Raw genomic sequence first — 20,233 nt, 5'->3', positions numbered from 1 at the left:
TGCACAGCGCAGAAAACATAACCGAGCTGGAAATAATAGACTGTTGCACATTAATGTGTGCAATCAGAATGAATAGTTTTGTTAGTTTGCTAGAAGTACGCACATACATATTTATGTGAGCGTTGTAGTACTGAGCTTAACAAAAATGTGTTAAGCTTGCAAAAACAGCAGATCACATTAGCACAGAGGAAAACAAGATTTGAAGAGAGGGATTGAGATTTTGAGAGGTAGTTTGAAAACCACAGCTTGATTCTAGATTTCTCCTGGATGCCCCCAAGCCATAGCATGGATGTGTTAAATTCCAGCTCACCTTATCTTTAAATCACTAAACACTGATTTACCAAACCAGGTGTTGAGGATGATAACTAAATAAAACTACACTCCAATAACAAAAGCTTTGGAGATGTTTAATTGTCGTGGATTTAAAACCACTACTGTTACTTTTCTGGTAATATGTCATAAAATGCATTAGCACCTACAGTGGTAATTATTATGACTGGTGTCTGGATAGTCAGCACATTTCGTAGCTTCCATAGGACATGGCAAAAGTCATGGCATACAATAATAGTTGCTGTCCCTTGTCCCTTTGGCATGTCAGTGTATATGAGGGACCATGTTTTTTTTTTTTTAAGAGAAGCATGCGAAACTCAGGCCAGCCCACTATGCCTTTAATGAATAAAAATCAGGAAATTTCTGATGGAACACATTTTACAGACAGAAATATTTGACTGGAAATTGTATGAATGTTTTAATAACAGAATTCAGCAACTACCCTAAGGCTATTACTACTAGTGTATTTTGTTTAGGAGGTTTTCTGTTCTTTCCTAATTACAGGGAAGGAGGACAAAGCTGACGTCATTCCCATTTCAGACGAAAATCCCCCAGCCATTGCCCAGCTGGCTACTCATTTGCATTTCACAATAATGACATTTATTGGCATTTTGATGGCAATGACATTAGGTCACCAAAAATATCATGGAACACTGTGACCTTTGAGAGGTGAATATAGGGTATTCCTTTTACTGGAAAGCATTGTAATATTATACCATTTTAAAACGAATTTAGATTTAATGCCTTTAAATTAACAGAGTTGACCCCAATATTAAAATATTGCTTAGTAAGAAGAGCCTATTATTGTAAATGTGCCGGTACGTTTTATTCCAATTTGAGTGTTTGAATATCCGTAATAATTGAAAGAAGGAAATGAAATGAAAAGTTTGGGACGACAGCTGAACACTGAACACATACTTTTTGCAAGCTTTCATTAATTATGCCAGGATTTATTTGACATTGCATAAACCAAATATCCTAAATGCCAAACAAAATACAATTATAAAACTACAATTTAAAAATATTTATCGAACACTGAACGTTCTATAAATTATTCTTTTAATCATTCTTATTAAGTTTTAATCACTTTATTATTGCTTTTTTTTAAAGTGACTATTATTATTATTATTGTGCTCTTGTTTTATCACTGCATCGGTGGCGTAAAATGCTCTTAAAATGACAATAATACTGTTTATCGCTATTATTTCAAGGCAATATATCGTCCAGACTAAAGCGGTTATTGTGACAGGCCTGACCCCTGGGGGGATGTTTCTAACTGAGACTTGTAGCGTTCACTGATTTCCTCAGTAAACCTCACTCTTTAAAATCCTCTGTTCAGTAATAAGGTAAAGGATGTTTCAGTGCTTGTGTGCTGCTTGGCGGAGACTTGCCTGGGCTGGTGTGCGTGTAGGTCAGCGGGGCAGGGGTGGGCTGAGGAGGACAGGGACTTGTGATGGCGGGAACGTGAAGAAGAGGATGAGGAGGAGAGCACGGCGGCGGCCGAGGCCGTGGAGGCGCGGGACCCAGGTGTGTTCAGGCTGAGACACCATACACACACCGTCACACACATAGACATGGGCGTGTATGTGTGTGTGGAGGGAGGGAAGAGCATTTCATTAGAAGCCATTTTCATCACACAATGGAGAGGGAGAGTCAGGGGGAAGAGAGTGAGAGAAAGAAAGAAAGAAAGAAAGAGAGAGAGAGAGAGAGAGAGAGAGAACACAAGGGAGGGAGAGAGAGAAAGAAAGAGAGAGAGTGCAGAAGCACGCAGAGGACACAAAGAAAGACAGAGCACAAAGGAAAGCAATGAGCTCTGGCACTGAAAAGATATACAGAGAGAGAGGGAGAGAGAGCGAGAGAGAGAGAGAGAGAGAGAGAGAGAGAGAGAGAGAGAGAGAGAGGGCACAATAGAGTAAGAGCACGAGAGACAGCACTGAGTGGTACAAGAAAGAGAGAGTGAGAGAGGAAAAGAGAGGGAGGTCAAACAAAGTGCTGATTGCTGGGAAAAGAACCAAGGAGAAGAACACACACAACCACACACACACACACAAACACACAGATTAGTGGAGCTTGTGGTGGAGAAATGACGTCCTATCACCTTTCCGTGCAGCAAAGTGAGAGAATAAGCCTATTACAGGTCGACTACAGAAATCTAACAACAGAGTTAATAGTGCCTTTTTTCCATCACAAGCCAAGCTAATCCTTTATACACACACTCACACACTCACACACACAAAAAAGAAAAGTGAAAGAATGAGCAAAGACCGTGAGTAAGAGTGAGGGAAAGAAAAATCTTTGAAATTTTCAGAGTAAGTCTTAAGGAAAGAGAAAAAAAGACGAAAAAGTCGAGCAGAAAGAGAGAGAGATGGAGGGAGGGATATACAGGAAGGAGAGAGAGAGTATAAAATAGAGAGAAAGACATGAAGATAGAGAGTGTAAAGACATGAAGATAGAGAGAGAAAAAGACACAGAGAGAACAGAAAACAAAAGGATAGATAGAGAAACACAGTCAAAGCATGATAGACAGATAGTTAGAGCAAAAGAGAGAGGATGAAAGAAAGAAAAAAAGGAGAGAGGGAGGGAGAACAAAATATAAAGAGAGCGAAAAAAAAATTAGGAGAGTAACAGGTAAAGAGAGAGAGACAGAGAGAGAATAGAAAACAAAGGCATAAATAGAGAAACAGAGACAGAGAGAGATAGACAGCCAGGCAGAGAAAGAGGATGAAAGAGGAAAAAAAGGAGAGATAGAGTACAAAATAAAAGACAAAGTGAGAAAGCAAGAAAGAAAGAAAGAAAGAAAGAACACAGTGAAAGAGATAGAAGCAGGAAGTTGCAGATAAAGGAGGGAAGGGGTGAGGGAAGGGTAAAACCAAACACTGTACAACACTAGTTAATGATTTAGGCAAGCTAAGGAGAGGAGAGAACACAGAGGAAAATGAACAGACTGTAATAAACAGGCCCTACAGCAGCATTTACAGCCATACACACAGATCAGCACACACACACACACAGATAAAGCTTCACACAACATCAGCATACGGCTTCTAATCAACACAACAACAAGCAGCAGCACAGATATCACGCTAACACTAACGGCTCAATAAGCAGGCCTTTCTCCACAGAGGAATCAGCTCTTACTGCACTGAGGAAAAACAACCTCTCATAAATAAAACTGTGCTTTTAGATTTCACACAAGCTTATTAACCTCCAATCAGAGACCCAACTTTTATTTTTTATTTAGGTGTGTGGGGAACTTGAAATTACAGCATTTAAATATTTTAGATGTGGACTACAAGTGCTGGATATAAATGTATTAGAATTAGAACAAATTATTTAGATTTTAAACGATGTTATGTACTGTAAGACCTGGTTTTGTACGCCAGCTGCACATAAGACACCAGGGCTGCACAATATATTGATTTCACTGTTTTATAGAAGGCTGTGGATCAGATGGTGGCATGTTTTCTATTCGGCGAATTGCCTTTAATGGGGTTGTGCCAAATTTTGCCTCCCAGATAGAATTCAGCTTCCTTCAATAGAAAAAAAAAAAAAGTTTAAAACCCAATTGTGGCTCTTTGGTGAGGACCATTGTTTGCGGCACCTTTCACTCCTGCTATTTGAGTTTGAACCAAGCCTGAACATAGGTTCAGGTGTAAGACTTCAACTTTTTGAAGACTTTTTTCAAGACTGTTCTCATTCGCAGATTCTAAACATAAAGATAATTTTATATATTTTAATTCAAGCTTGGATGCATGAAGTGCATTAATAATATCATGACACTTTGCATCACTGACTTAAAGTCTGGTAAAACTATATATTTTTAAATATATTTATACTATATATTTTTAGATAGCAATCTACAATGTATGAAATTAAATAATAAAAAATAAACATACATTATAATATTAAACTTAAATAAACAATGAGAAGGTGTCTAATGTAGGATGTATATGTATGTGTATCCAGTGCAACACTGATAACTTAAAAAAGACCACTGATGACCCAATTAGGAGGTACTTTAGTGGAAGGCATTGTGAAAAGATGAAAGGATGAAAGAATGGATTTAGAAAAGGAGTGTAGAGAAGAGTTAGCTAGTGGGCTAGTTTTGTTTGAAAGGTTGAATGGGCTTTTTAAAAATAGTCCATTTAAAAAAAACGAGTGTTTTTGTATAGAATGGATACAGTGTCCAAGAAAGCATTATTAATTTTTAATTATAAAAGTCCTTTCTCACTAACAGCTGGGTTAGGGCTTGATGTTTTGACACAGGCCAGCTAAGGTCGAACATGCATGAGGTTAACTAGTATCAGCACAGAGGGGTTAAAATGTGTGTAAGGAAAAAAAAATAACTACTGACATCTCGTAAAACAGACTCCTTGAGCAACAGAGCTCATGCCTAAACCTGTCTGTGTGCACATGTGCTAAAACAAGACGAAACTGCAGTGTTTTGAAGCGATGATTTCATGAACGTTCTAAGCTGTGTGTGGGTGTTTATACCTGTCCTTGCCGTTCTGGACTCCCAGTGTGGCTCTCTCAGTGAGTGGAGAGTTTCTGCTTCGGCTTGTGCCAGTAGACAGGATACTGTTCTGTAAGGAAATAAACCAAGAACCAGTGTAAGTACTTACACTACAATAAATGCACTATAACACTTATAGTGCATTTCTAGACTCAAGCTAGAAGTATTTAATATAATGCTCTTAATCACTTAGGCCATGTGTGCAAGTCACTCTTATTACTCACATATACATTACTGTCAAAATTAACATCAATTATATAGGCTCAAAAATAGAACCATGCAGCACAACACACTTTTAACATTCAACACAGAACCCCCTAGGGAAAACTCCCTCAGTGCTGAAGCAGGAAGAAACCCTGGGAGGAGCCAAGGCTTCCATGTACCTTGTACAATGATCTACTATTACATGTACTATAAACATTAACATATAAATAAGTTGCCAAATAACTTACAATCATGTCTGCATTAGGATTTACAGCTGAATAATAAAGCTTAAGTTCAAGTAGTTAATAAGCTTAACTTAAAACTTAAATTAATAAGCATTAATACTACATACAAGTACAAGCTGGAGTTTTCAAAAGGTGGAAAAAACAAATTAGATAAACTAAATGTGAAAGGAAAAACACGTTCAGAAACCAGGATGAGGAGACCAGACACTGGTTGAAATATGAATGGGATTTGTCAATGCTTCAAATTGTCACAATTGCATCTGTGTACAAAAGAAATTACATCGTTCAACAAATAGAGCCAATCAGCTTGCTGGTTATGCTGCAAGTAGAGGAGGATCAGTATGTTTATCAGAAATTTGATCTGTAGTCTCCAGGATAGTGGTCAACCCTCATTCAAACAGATTGGAGGCTGGTCTCCTTTAACTGGAGAAACTGTAAATATGGCCTTACTTACAGATAACTTTAAAAACGGTAAAGCGAACACACACACTTCTCATTAGATCCAAACGTGCTGTTGCTTTAAATTTATTCTAACCTTCTTAACAAATAAACACTAAATGGACACACAAAAAGTTTTACTGAACATTTTTACAGAAGCTGATTACTGTACTGTATAAACAGGCCAAAATATGAATTATATGATTCGATAAGAAGCATGGATATTTACTTTGAAATCTGTTATGTATCACATACACAGATATACACACTTACAGTAGAGGGTGTGGAGCTCTTTTTGCGGTCTCCAGGGACGATGGGGCTGGGCGGCACTTTGGTGGAGCTGCTGGACCCTTTCCTCCCAGAATCCTCAGTGGTGTGCTTGTTATCCCCCTGAGGCCTTTTAGAGTATGAGCCTAAACACAGACAGACAGAGATACAGAGAGCGAGAGACAGAAAGACAGAGCGACAGTGAGTAACACATAAAAATAGAGAGATGGACACACAGAAAGGGACACTAGTGTAAAAGAGAACTCTATGAATGGATTTTAAAGCTGCTCACTCATCCCAGAACTCACTCTGATCTGTGGCTCTCCGTGGTTTCTGAGTAGATGACACACTGCGCTGTACCTTGTGAGGTGGTGAGGGGGCATTACTGTTTGTGAGGTCACTTCCTGGACGTGGTTTAATCAACATGTTGACACCCTCATCAAGCTGCAATATATACATTACAGAAGTAATAAGTAACTGTTTTAAGTAAACAGTGCTTATCAGTGTCATGGCACACAGAAAGGTGTGTGTGAGTACCTCAGAGTTCCTATAATCAAGTAGCAGGTAAGTTGCCATGACGTCGTCATATCTTTGGTTGACAAGTGATTCCTGGATCTCCTCTTGTGAGAAACCCATCTGGAGCATTATATCTAAACAACAGGAAATAAAACATGAAACTCACACACACACACACCCCTTCTGGTCTCTTGGCAGAGCTCAGGGTGGAACTGATAAAAAAAAAAAAACAAATACCACAAGGTCATGGTATAATGATATCGGAAGTTAATGATACCACGATTGTGTAAATTAATAACATTCATGCAGAGTACTGCAAATATTAACCAGTCAGAAAATCCAAAAAAGGAAATACTTTACTCACAGTGATTTCAAAGTATTTTATTTCCTCTATTTCTGAATATTCGTCACAGTAAGTGGTTTCAGATCCTCATTTAAAATGTAATACAATACATGAAATGACTAGGTCACCCTAAACCAGTAACTGAACTGGGCTGGTACAGCAGCACATTATCCTGGGCACTGGGACTTTTTACAAGCTGATAGCAAATAAGATCAAGCCAAATTAAATGTATTTGTTTTGGTCCAAGGCATAGCAATTAGAATCTCTATTTTTAGTATATTTATATATATAAACAAACTTGATGATAATTATGGCTTACAGCACATGAAAATACAAAAGCAAAAAAAAATAAAACATTTTTACTGAAAAGTATCTCCAGTATATGAACTATATATACTTAATCAGCTCTCTTCTGGCAAGAATTACTTCATCAATGAGGCGTGGCTTGGAGGTAATCAGCCTGTGGCAATGCTGAGATGTTATGCATTTATGGCATTCAGCTGACACTCTTATCCAGTTTCAATGTTATTCCTATTACAGAGGTGGGTCAATGTAATGTAAGGTGTTTGCCCCAAGGACTCTTTCTTATTGGTGTAGCACAGCATAAATCACCAGACTGGGAATTGAACCCTAGTCTCCCACATGATGTGTATGAAAGCCCAGGTGCTTTGATAGCAGCCTTCAGCTCATCTGCATTGATTCTATATAGGACTAAGGTGAAGCAAGCTTGCTCATGGCTCATCAAGCACAGTGATACTATGGTTATTAAACCAGGTATTGGTAATTTTAAACGTGTGGGCAGGTGCCACACAAGTCCAGCTGGAAAATTAAATCTGCATCTCCATAAAGCTTGTCAGCAGAGGGAAGTATAAAGCGCTGTAAACCCTCCTGGAAAACACTGCAATGACACTGGACTTTATATAACACTGTGGAGACTTCACATGACCTCAATATATGTTCCAGCTTGGATATTGTGCCTCTCCACTCCTCCTTCATACTCTACGACCTCTGGTCCCTTCACTAAACATTCTATTAATATACTTGGATGCAGCATTTTGTGAACAGCCAGCTTCTTTAGTAATGACCTTTTGTGTATTACCCTCCTTGTGGAGGATGTCAATGTCTGCATTCCTACTAAAACAGACCAAGGGACCATTTAAAGCTTAGGGAACCTTAGCAGGTATTTTGTACTGTTTAGCTGATTGGAGTGTGACAATTAATCTACAATATTAACTTTTTACAATATTCTAAGTTTCTAAAATACTGACTTTTGGGTTTTTGTTAGCAGTCATAAGCCATAAACACCAAAAAGAAATAAACGCTTGAAATAGATCACTTGTGTGTAATGTATGAGTTTCACTTTTTGAAATGCATTTTTTACATAAATTACCCTAATCTACTGAGATGCACCCAAAACTGTCTGCACGCAATTCTTTGTTTATACATTTTTATATACCTCTTTCTTTCTCAGTCTTTATTGCTCTCACACACACATTCACCTGTTCTCTTGGGGTCCTTGTAGTCAGGCTGGGGCTGAATGTAGGGCTTCAGTTCCTCCTCCTCATGACCCACATTCATCCAGCGATCCTTCATGATCTGCTGCTGAGAGCAAGAGAGAAAGGGAGCAAGAGGAAAAACAGAAAACAAGCTGTGGTTAACAATTACATAATATACATGAGTGTTTATTACATTCAGTGCTTTGTGGGTTTTCAATTAAGCCATTCACTTCAACCACAAGAACGTCCTCTGATGCCTTATTGATTAACTGATCAATATCTGAACTCTATATAGGACACGCAGAGGTGTAAGATCCATCAGTGTCAGTATTTAGTCATACTCTGAATGTGAACTCAGTGCAAGATAAAGGTTAGACTGAAAGCAATGTCCACAAGATCTCATCCATCATAAAGTGTGTATGAAAGTTTGGTAGATGGTGAAATGGATGAGCTGCGAAAGATAAACTGCAGTACTCTCATTCTCATACAGTATTTATTTTGGTTCTTTCAAATTAAACAGTTTAATGTTTAATTTTACTTTTACATTAAACGAAACCACATAAAATATTTAAAATATGCACACCTCAAGACTGCCTCTTTTGGTGGGGTTGAGGATGAGGAACTTCTTCAGCAGGTTTTCGCAGTCTGTGGACATGTAGAAGGGAATCCTGTACTTGCCCCTCAATACACGCTCTCGAAGTTCCTATATAAAAAAGAGAGCAAGACAGAAAACATGAGGTTTTTTTTTATATATATAAAAAAATTGTTTTTCTTCTACTATATTAATATTATAAATATCATTATATCAGGATATTTAAATGTAAACAAAACTATTCAAATATTTTCCCATATTAAATGCTGTCACTTTTATTCAAAATATTTTGTAATCCACTCAATTAAAGAGGACCAGGATGGGACTTAATTAATTGCAATTAAATGTACAGTTTGGTTAATATTCTTTAAGCACCAACTGTATCTTTAATATGTTTAAAAACATATATTGTCGAATTCATGAGAACATTTACAAAGCAAAAGGATAAATTATCACCATATTGCCCACCTTTATTGTTAAGCTATTTTAAATAATTAGATAAACTTCTGCTGCTCACTGTACCAATAATTTATGATGTATAAAAATCTTCTTTTAAAACCTCATTTCTATTTTGGACATTTCAAACTGGACATTTCATTTTTAGGCCCTAAGCATAAGCATAATGTGAGACTATGCATTCATACCAGTTTAAACAGCTCATAGAAATGTATTCTGAATCAATTTCAGATTAGAATTAAACGGTCGAAAATTGTCTTGGATTCTAAACCACATACTTAATTTTTTTTTTACAACCATTTGAAACTGTACTTAACCACGGATTGATAACATTATCTTAATTCTGACTCATGTCTTAACTCTGTCTCATACTAATTAAAAAGTTATATCTGTGGGTTGGCATAATAATGACCATGAGCTGCTGATGTGCTCCCTCTGAGTGGAGGGAAGGAGGGATTCTCTCTCAGAATTCACTGATGGCTCTGCTTGCAGGTTTGTAGGCTGAATTATTTAATTTGATTTACGTAAAAGCAAATATGCATCAAGTATAGATCATTTTTGATTTACCAGTGAGAGCAACTGAGGATTTATTTATTTTTTTAAATATTGTTCATTTTGATCACAGAAAGTTTAAAGTACTTAAAAGTCATTAAATAATCATCATGTGCCATTTATTTAAACTTCTTACTTACTTTCAGGTTCTGTCCATCGAAGGGCAGTGACCCACTGACCAGTGTGTAAAGGATGACCCCCAGGCTCCAGACGTCCACCTCGGGTCCATCATACTTCTTACCCTGGAAGAGTTCAGGGGCAGCGTAGGGAGGGCTTCCACAGAATGTGTCCAGCTTATTCCCCATTGTGAACTCGTTACTGAAGCCAAAGTCGGCAATCTTAATATTCATATCAGCATCTAGTAGAAGGTTCTCAGCCTAGGGAGAGAAAGGAAAGAGTTTGTTTGTGTATTGATAGTGTGCCACAGCTTGCAGGAACTACAGGTGTGCACATAGTTTCAAAATAAAACACACACATCTGACCAGCTGACATCCTTAAAAATCAGTTAACCAATTGCTTGCATATCCATTCACAATTAGGATGTAACTTAATAATAACTTTAATAATATTAACACATCCCACAGCTTAAAGGAATAATATAATCAATGCACCATTTCCCAGTGTGAACACAATACAAAACTGCAGTAAAAGTGACTAGTACTCTGGAGAACCTCTAGATAGGAGACATGCTGTGGTGTTACACTGTTGCTAAGGTGATTAAGTCGATACAACACAATCTTATTGTTAATCCCAGGGCAGAATAACAAGGTCAGCCTGGACCGGTCTCAACTTACCCATTATATTATAACTGGCCTCGTAACTCCAAAACAGTGATTTAAAAGGAGAAGGAAAAAAAACTTCTCCTTTAAAAAGAAAAGAAAGGTACAAAAAACAAAACCATAACCTGAAAAGTTATTTGAGATTCTCTCACTTCACAGTGTCTTGTCTAACTGTCTCTTAGTCTTCAGGGCTGTCTGCAAATTGTCTCACTCATGCGTGCGTGTCTCTTTGTGTAGTGGTGTTGAAATGCATGAGCACCCTCCCTGCTGCCACTCAAATGTTTATCCACCAATGTTAGCCAAGCGGGAAGGCAGCGTTGCCTAGCAACAGATGCAGGGTTCTAACAGGGCTTGGCTGGCAGAGTTAAATATTACCCGGCTAACATGGACCAACTTTCACATTGTACGTACACATACACACACACACACACACACACACACACACACACACACACACACACACACACACACACACACACACACACACACACACACACACACACACACACACACACACAAACACACACACAAACACACACACAACACACACACACACACACACACACACACACACACACACACACACACACACACACACACACACACACACACACACACATAAAAAGCTGCACTTTCAGAATACTCTCATGGTGTGGTCACATAAGCTTTGTATTTCCTAAATGGCAACTTTACAGTAGAAAGTATGAAAAACAAATGTAGAAAGAATGTGGACCTCCGCCTTTGCAAAACAAGCATTTTATTGGTGCATTAATCATGCAATTCTGACTTATAAATAACAAATTGTAGATACACGTTAAATCAAAACATGAAAAATAAAAAGCATAAATGGAGATACAAGGTTTTTGCATGGCAGCAACGACATCTATCTGTGCACCCACTTGAATCAACGTTTTGGTTACACCTTATTTGAAGGCTGCCTACATAGAGGCTACGTAGAGATAACACATTAATGAACATTAAATAATGTATTGATAAATAATTATAAGGATATTCATGCTGTTACTCGTAACATGACAAATGTTTTATGAAGCACTATAAGGCCCTCAAACTAAAGTGGTAACAAATTTCCCCATTCATAACACCTTTATTAAGCAGAATTTTAATGTTAAATACTGCTTAAAATCATTTTTCTTCCTCTCTAAAACCACATACTTGGTTATAAGTTTAAAAATATATAATATGCAACACTCCTAGTAATGGTTACTGTATTAAATGCTTTAGTAAGTAATACACTGTGAAGTAATTACGCCATTATTAATTATGCCAAAGAAAAAGTATTTTTTAAATCTAGCGTTCATTTAAGATTTAAGTTTCATTTTAAGTTTATGGGTTGACTAAGGTTTTGATATGACAGGGTCATTGTCTACTGTACCAACAAGCCTTGACGTTCTGGCTTAGCTGGCTGACTGCACACTTATAAGTACATGAATCGTTTTAAATGCTGTAATGGACTTCTCGTCCTTTACAGGCAGTTAATGTTTAAAGTTTTTTCCATCATTGCTTTGGTCTTTTCCTCATTGCCACTGGAATTCTTCCACAGTTTAGAGACCCCCCCAGCCTGGTGATATCATAATCTTTTAAAGAGTTGTGTATCTTTTCATGTGTGTGTTCTGCCCTCAGGAACATGGCATAAGCCATACATTTTAGAATATAACCTGTGGCAGCTTTAAACTCAATGATCTGAAAAGAAAAAAGAATATTTAAAAAAAAAGAAGAAAAAAAAAAATATATATATATATATATATATATATATATATAAGCGAGCACTACTGCAATCTGATATTCTATGCTGTAGCTGTAGTAACACATATATCAATATGTGCATGTGTGTGAGTACAAAGCATATGTAATCTAAAGCTTATATTAATTCTCTGAGATTTAAGTGGTGGTGGTGGTTCAACTCTCACACTAGCATAGAGACTGTTACGGACTAAAAGGCTCAAAACATGAGTGACAGGGCTCTGTACCCACTATAGCAAAGGACAGAAAGATTGGGCGTGGCATTGCTATGGGAACAGGGAGGGGCCTTGGTCATCAGAGGACTGTAAAACCAAAGTGCTGATAAGTGCGTGCAGTATTACTGCTCTTTAACAGTACAGTAAGAGAGAGAGAAACAGAGAGAGTGAGAGAGAGAAACAGAGAGAGAGAGAGAGAGAGAGAGAGAGAGAGAGAATGCATAAGAGAGTGCAAGAGCAAGAAAGAAATGTGATTAAATGAAGCTTTGCAGATAAAGAGGCAGTGTGTGGAAGTCTGTGATGAAGTGTGTATGCATGCGTGCACTCGAGTGTGTTCTATAAAAAACCTCTGAACTTATCAGGGGATTGTATTTCCTGATTAATTCATGAGGAGCTGAGACGCGATTTAAGACGGCAGGGCCATCAGAACCATTATGGAACAAATGGAAATAAAACTGCAGAAAAGATCCTGCTTCTTTCCACTTGTGTGAGGACATCAAGGTGTAAAGTGTATGGAAAGGTATCTCTCACACTCACACACAGACACAACATAAGAAGATAAAAAAATACTTACCTTCAGGTCCCTGTGTACAATGCACTTCTGGTGGCAGTACTGAACTGCAGAAACAATCTGGATAAACACACAGGCAAAAAGACAGACAGATTAACATATACATATTAATGTCATCAGAACAAAAAGGGGTCTGTGATCTTTAGTGTGCTAAAGAGCACCTGAATAAACACTCATTTCACTTTAAAGTTTATTTACAGTGTAAAATGCAAATCTATGCCCCCTATTGCTAGCATTGTAAGCCCTTTAAGAACAATGGCTAAAAGCACTGTATTTCTGAATGCTGGGGATGAACGGAAATGGGCTATTTGACAAAAGCTTGTACTTGTTATCAGATTTTTATTTTAAGGCTAGATATATACATGCTGTATTGTGTTTTTACATTTGCATTTTCACATTCACAATCAACTCCTGTTTTGGTGGAGTAATTGCGGACACATCAATGCACAAATATAAATGCTCACAATAGTATAGGCCAACTGCACAAACTACAGCTTAGACTCTGTGGACATTGACTTAACGCAGACGTATAAATCTGCCTTTAAAACAGACGTAGGATATGTGAGCCCATTATATGCACACAAATAGAGTACTGTATTTTTTGCACTTTAAGGCGCACCATCAGTGAACATCTATTTTCTGGTCTATTTCCATACATAAGGCGCATCGGATTATAAGAGTGCATTTATGCAACACTAGTATGGAACAGGGGAGACGCCATGTTTTCCTTCTTATTCAGCAGGTCTCGCTGCTGGGTCATGAGACTTGTAAAGCTAAGCTAAGTTAAGTAAACACAAGTGTTATTCTTAAAAATCTAACCTACACATTTCTCTCTTGAAAACTGTTTATTTGGGTAAAGGACTTCTGTTTAGTTACAGTAAGCTTAGATTTCCCAGTTTCCACTAAAACTGGAGCATTAGGGGCGATATTAGCTAGCGGTTCGTCCCATGCAGACTACAGTCCGATATACTCACCTCTGAATGGCCAAAGAGCTAGTGCTTAGAGCAGTTAGAGGCTAATGCTAATACTGCTCCAGCAGTGCTAGCCCAGCAGGCTACAGGTCAATAATTCTCTCCTTTAAACAGCCAAAGTGCCAGCGCTTAGCCGTTAATGCTAATACTGCTGGAGAAACTTTAAAGAAACTGCTGTATAACTGCTCCTTACAACCTGACTTGTAGAATTCATACATAAGACACACCTGATTAAAAGGCACAATGATTTTAAATTTGGGGGAAATTAAAGGACTTTTAAGTGTGCCTTATAGTGCAGACAATATGGTACGGATTTAACAACTAGTGTATATCTACCCTAACCTAACAGAACTTAGAATCACTTAAAAATAATTATACTGTATATGAAAATCCCTTAGTAACTGTATAAGACAGTCAGGTTAGGAGCACATGGGAACTGTACCACTCTAATAGAGACATTCTGTCTGTAATTAAACTGACACCATTACGAACACAGTAGAGCTCAGGAGTTTAATTAGTTGTGTGTCTGTCTGATACACACACACACTCACAGAGACAGAGTCATTTAGACAAAAAACACACACCTGTCTGAATTTGGCACGTGCCTCCTTTTCTTTCATCCTCCCATGAGCGACAAGGTAATCAAAAACCTCTCCTTGATGACGGGAAGAGGAAAGAGGAAAAACACAGGAACATGTGAATGATAATGAGAACACAGAAAGAGAGATAGATGGCGAGATGAGATGGTGAGAGAATATTTTAACCCAGTGTTCAAAGTGCTTTGAGGAGAGCACTCCTCAGCTATTGATAAGATTGCTATTGACAGCAGGCCTCAAACGCCCCCCCTTACCTCCACTGGCGTATTCCATAACCAAATACAGCGTTTTCTCTGTCTCAATCACCTCGAATAACTTCACTGCAAAGAGAGAGAGAGGGGCAAAGAGGCAAAGGGAGAGATATAAGGGAGAAATCATTAATCAGTCAAAATGTTTCAGTAGGCAGGGATTTAGGGGAGGGGGGTTAACTGGGGATTTGGCATCCCAGAGCAACCCATGAAAGACAGTTGTAAATGTTGTAGCATTCTGGCAGCAGTCTGTGAAACTCCAAAACACTAGGCTTGAGGGTGCTGAGATCACTTCATGCATAAAGTAAAAACTACCCAGTTTTAAATCAACCAATCAATCAGCTGAAATGTAAATATATACTGAAAAAAGACAAAGTTCATAAGCTTTTAATGGTAAATGACACAAAAAAAAATCAAAACACATTTTAGTCTGAAGTAGAAAAGTTAAACTTTAACCTATGGGCATTAAACAGCACTATTAACCAGCATGTCTCATTTTAGTATTAATTTAAATTCAAATGATTTGTGAAGTGTTGGATTCTGACACTTTGTTGTTTCACGTTCGACGGTTTAATCTCATTTTTTCCCATCCTGAAGGTTTTGACCAAAAACACACACACACACACACACACACACACACACAAAAAGTGTCACTTTTGACCATATTTTACCAAAATGTTTTGGTGGCCATAATTCCAGGGCATCCATAATAAGCAATTCATACCATACTAGCACTGGGTACACTCTTTTTGCCATCAAAACAATTGCTCACAGCATAGATTCCACAAGATGTGGCTTTTGTCAATGTTGACACGATTATGTCAAAATTAAGTCAATTTTTTAAAAGCACTTTTATGTTGCCAATATTCCATCCTACCACATCCCCTGAGTATGTTCAACTAGATTCAGAAACAGTGACTGGGAAAGAAAGAACACAGACGAGTACTGCAGATGGCATTAGAATGTAGTATGTTATTATAAGATGATGGGTAAATTGTGGTCATGAAGGGATACACAGGGTCAGTAATCACAATAAAATAGCCTAATATCTGTGTGTCTGAGCAGAAATCAATGTAGATCAGAAAATCCTGTGCCCACTGCAGCCTCAGTTTTCTGTTCTTAGCTGAGGTTAAAGGTTGGACATGTTGAGAATTCTAGGATGCTTTACTGTCCACCACAGTTCTATAGAGTTATATGGTTATACAAGTTAAGTATAACCGTTGCCTTTCTGTCAACTCAAAGCAGCTTGGCCATTGTTCACTGACCTCTCTCATCAATAGTGTGTTTATGTCTGCTAAAGCCATGCTTACTTGATGCTTTTTAATTTATTACACTATTCTGAGAAAACTCTGGCAACTGTTATGTTCTTTAACAGCCTTTCTGACACCAACAATCATGCCAGGTTAAAATCATTATTTGCTATCTTTCTGAGGCTTGATATGAATATTACCTGAAACTGCTGGCCCATGTCCATGTAATGCATTGCTGACAACTGGCATTGGATTTGATGACTAATGGATTAGGCAACGGCACAAATGAGTAGGTGTACAGATCTTCCTAATAAAGCGCTAGGAAACAATTTCGATCTGTTCACTCCTAGCTGAGGAAAATTACTAAACTGCTTCTTTTAAAGAAAAATAAGCACAACCACACATCAAATCAATAGAAAGTGATCAATAGCAATATCAAAACCATATTTAAAAATCACTCAAACATCTTAATGCTGTGAATAAAGCAGTTGAGATGAGTTACTCTTTATGTCAGCATGAATGAGGAGTGCTACAGGAAGCGCAGGCGGCCATTGTAAAAGCTCCCTGTATTTAAATGCTCAGCCCTGAGTAATAAACTGGTTGAAATGGGGCCGATTCCTCCTCGCTCCTTCTTGTGCAGAACCCTCAAAGCATCCAGGGCTCTCCCTTTCATATTTCAGCTTTCATCTTTCATATTTATGAGAGCTGGCTTTGCGCTAATGAGCTACTGCTGCCATCAAGGCCATTGGGGCTGCACACACACTTCAATACACACAGTGGCGACTCATTGAGGTTTCAAACAGACACAGAAACATGCACGCACTCCCTCACACACACACACACACACACACACACACACACACACACAACAGACTGAAATTGAACATCCTACACATGCAGGAGAGTGTGTACATCTTGCTGCACAACTCTACAGAAGACGGTAGGACTCACCTATGTTTGGATGATTTAAGAGCTTCATGATTCGCACCTCTCGGAAGAGCTGAGGGTGGAGAGAAGAAATAAAACATGTTCAAAAGCTTCCTATGAATCATGATAGACAGACATTGCACTTAAAACATTTTTACACAGTGCGTAATGTTGCAGTCAGACAAAAACCTTCACAGACAAGGGGAAAAACTGCTTAACTCTTGATGAAAGTCAATGTAAAAAAACTTTTTGGATAATTTCTAACTTAACACCACCACTGCCAGAATCAAATTGCTCCCAAAAAGGCAAAACTTTGGACACTCATAAGCCTGTTATAATAATTAAGTTTCAACGAGATATTGTCTCAGAAATAATAGCGATAAACAAAATCCCTTTTGATTTTAAAATCATTTAATACCACCAATAATAGTAATAATGGTTAAATAATAGCATAATAACACAATTGCACCCATTTAATGGAATATAAACATTGTACAGCAAAGGGTGAAGAAAAATGTATATAGCTTCCCAACTATTTTTTATTCAATCTGTGTGTGCAAATTAGAAGCACCGTTAATTGCACAGCTGGCTGATGTATTGGTCAACGTCATTCATATGTAACCAAACATGAAAAGAAACACAACGGACAATATCAGGGTCAACAAAAATTTGTGAGCTGGTATGCATTTATTGTACAAGTTAATAATGTAATTATCATGATAGGAATTCGTATTTCAAACAATTAAAAAAATATTTCTATATTAAACATAAATTAAAGCCTAAAAATGGTGTTTTTATGTTAACAGTTTTCTGTCTTTCCAATCAATATTTTCAAAATGTCGTAATTCGGATTGTTTCTGGTTGGTTATACTGCTCGATTAAATTAGCCTCTTAAACCATTGCTATTTTTGAATAGCCATAACAACTGGTCATATGTTTTTAGTGCTTCCTGAAAAGCATAAAATAAAAAATAGTTGGACGATTGAAGTTTTTGCATGACAGTGGTGACAAACTGCTGTCCTTTGAACTGTGTACAAAATTTCTAAATGATTTAACATACAGTAAAGTGTGTGCATCTGTACAGTGAGTCTGAGGAGAGAATATAAGAGATTAGCATGTGTATTTATGTGCAAGAGAGCTCACCCATCCTTCACTAAAGGAAGTTATTCAGCCCCTCTTCCTGTAATTAGTGCCTTTATGCATATTCTCTGGAGGGGAAAAGCAAGACAGAGAAGAAAAAAAGATAGAGACTCACTTTTTGAAGACTAGAAGAGTTCAGCTGTGTCTTGTCTATGATTTTCACTGCCACCTAAAAAAAACAGAAAAGACAGAGAAATGTCAGACAGCTTCATACTGCATAACAGTGGACCTGTACGCAACACACACAACGCCCACGACTCAGGTGAGCTTAAAAGTTCATTTTTTACATTAGACCAAAGAATGAACTTCATATGCATTTTAGACAAAATCAGGAGTGGGGTCGAATGCAAAACAGCAAAAATACAAACGCAAAAGACTAAAACAGAATCAATCAATTAGATATAATAAACTAACAATACAGAGGGTTCCAGAGGCTAAGTTCCAAAGTCTATGAGTGGAGTCACTGAAGTAATTTTCATTTGTGGATCTAGATCAGACACTAGGCCTGTCACAAAAATTATATTAGTGACTTAATACAAAGAATATATGGACACAACATCAATCATTTTACCTTAATTTCGAGGTGAGCCTTTTAAAGTAATTTTGTCTATAAACAGTGTTTTTATTCTATTTTATTTTATTTTTATAAGATACAGGCCTGTCATTATAATTACATTATAGACTTATGGCAGAATATATATACTTGTACGAATCAATTTTTGCTGACCTTAATATCGCCCATTATGTTTTTCTTTACAAGAAGAGCACATTAATGTAGACTTTAAATGTCGAATCTGTTTAAAAACAGAAATGCAATATTTCATTGCATTTCAATTTGTATGTTTCATGTTTAAATATTCTTTAAAATGTAAGATGAATACTCTTTAAGACTATATGATTATATTTTAATGCTATTAAATAGATTTAGTGAAATTCAATGATCTCTATCGCAATACTTTCTGGGACAATATATCGTCCACACAAAAATAGTTATTGTGACAGTACTATCCGACACCAATAGCGATTCATACGGTGGCTTGCAAAATTATTCATGCCCCTTGAACATGTCCCTTGAACTACCTTTTGCTAAAATTAATTGCGCATTCAGACACTGAGATTTTTGCCCATTCTTCTTTACAAAATAGCTCAAGTGATATGGGTCAGGACTTTGACTGAGCCATTTTAACACATGAATACTCTTTAATTTAAACCATTCCACTGTAGATCTAGCTGTATGTTTAGGGTAATGTTGTGAAGATTCTTGCCTGTGTGCAGGCAAGCCCACGTGTTAGGCCTAATTTTAACTCCACATCAGAATGCAACTCCCCTTTGTGTGCATGCATAACAGATCAGGCTTGTGATATTACTAGTAGTTCATAAAAACAAAAACAACAGTAAGAGCGTGATCTGCTGCGTGTCTACATGTCTATTTAAATGTTATAATGCTGTTGGATGTATTTTCTGATTAAGGGGTTTTTATCCCAAATATACATTCTACCCGTTATTTAATTTAGTATGCAAGGTTTAAATATAAATATATATATACTGTGATAACATAAATTATCTGACTGCACCTGTATCACTGGCCTACCCAAAATTGGTCACGAATCTGTAGATAACCATCTACTTCTCACAATGACAGATCAGCCACAGAGCTAATAAACAGAGCTATTGCTGCAACACTGTAATTATGATGTGACAACCCTTTAGCTGCAGGGTCCTGGGGGGGGGGGCTAAATTCATGCATGGTAAGGTAGTTGTCACAGTTTACCGTTTGTGTTTAAGAAAATAACCAAACTGTGTCGAACTGTGTCCCTGAATCA

The 20,233-nt window shown here is 37.4% G+C and overlaps 1 protein-coding gene across 8 annotated transcripts in view; it reads right to left on the bottom strand.

Moving 5' to 3' along the window:
• The window catches only part of mark2b (MAP/microtubule affinity-regulating kinase 2b), a 67,321-nt gene that overhangs the window by 16,849 nt on the left and 30,239 nt on the right, over positions 1 to 20,233 (bottom strand). For 4 of the 8 annotated variants that reach the window (XM_007248072.4, XM_007248076.4, XM_007248074.4 and 1 more), the window contains exons 3-15: positions 18,526 to 18,579; positions 17,295 to 17,343; positions 15,100 to 15,165; positions 14,834 to 14,904; positions 13,282 to 13,338; positions 10,093 to 10,329; positions 8,936 to 9,055; positions 8,356 to 8,458; positions 6,535 to 6,647; positions 6,306 to 6,441; positions 6,004 to 6,143; positions 4,825 to 4,913; positions 1,722 to 1,868 (exon numbers count right to left, since the gene is read on the bottom strand). In XM_007248072.4, coding sequence (XP_007248134.2) covers positions 1,722 to 1,868; positions 4,825 to 4,913; positions 6,004 to 6,143; positions 6,306 to 6,441; positions 6,535 to 6,647; positions 8,356 to 8,458; positions 8,936 to 9,055; positions 10,093 to 10,329; positions 13,282 to 13,338; positions 14,834 to 14,904; positions 15,100 to 15,165; positions 17,295 to 17,343; positions 18,526 to 18,579 — 1,382 coding nt within the window. The remainder of the gene's footprint in view (positions 1 to 1,721; positions 1,869 to 4,824; positions 4,914 to 6,003; positions 6,144 to 6,305; positions 6,442 to 6,534; positions 6,648 to 8,355; positions 8,459 to 8,935; positions 9,056 to 10,092; positions 10,330 to 13,281; positions 13,339 to 14,833; positions 14,905 to 15,099; positions 15,166 to 17,294; positions 17,344 to 18,525; positions 18,580 to 20,233) is intronic. The other 4 variants (XM_007248073.4, XM_007248075.4, XM_007248078.4 and 1 more) reach the window with 3 other exon arrangements.

Source organism: Astyanax mexicanus, chromosome 8 (assembly GCF_023375975.1).
Source record: "Astyanax mexicanus isolate ESR-SI-001 chromosome 8, AstMex3_surface, whole genome shotgun sequence".
Classification (NCBI taxonomy): Eukaryota; Metazoa; Chordata; class Actinopteri; order Characiformes; family Acestrorhamphidae; genus Astyanax; species Astyanax mexicanus.
Note: the sequence above shows the minus strand (reverse complement) of the source record. Positions and strands in the feature narration are given on the sequence as shown.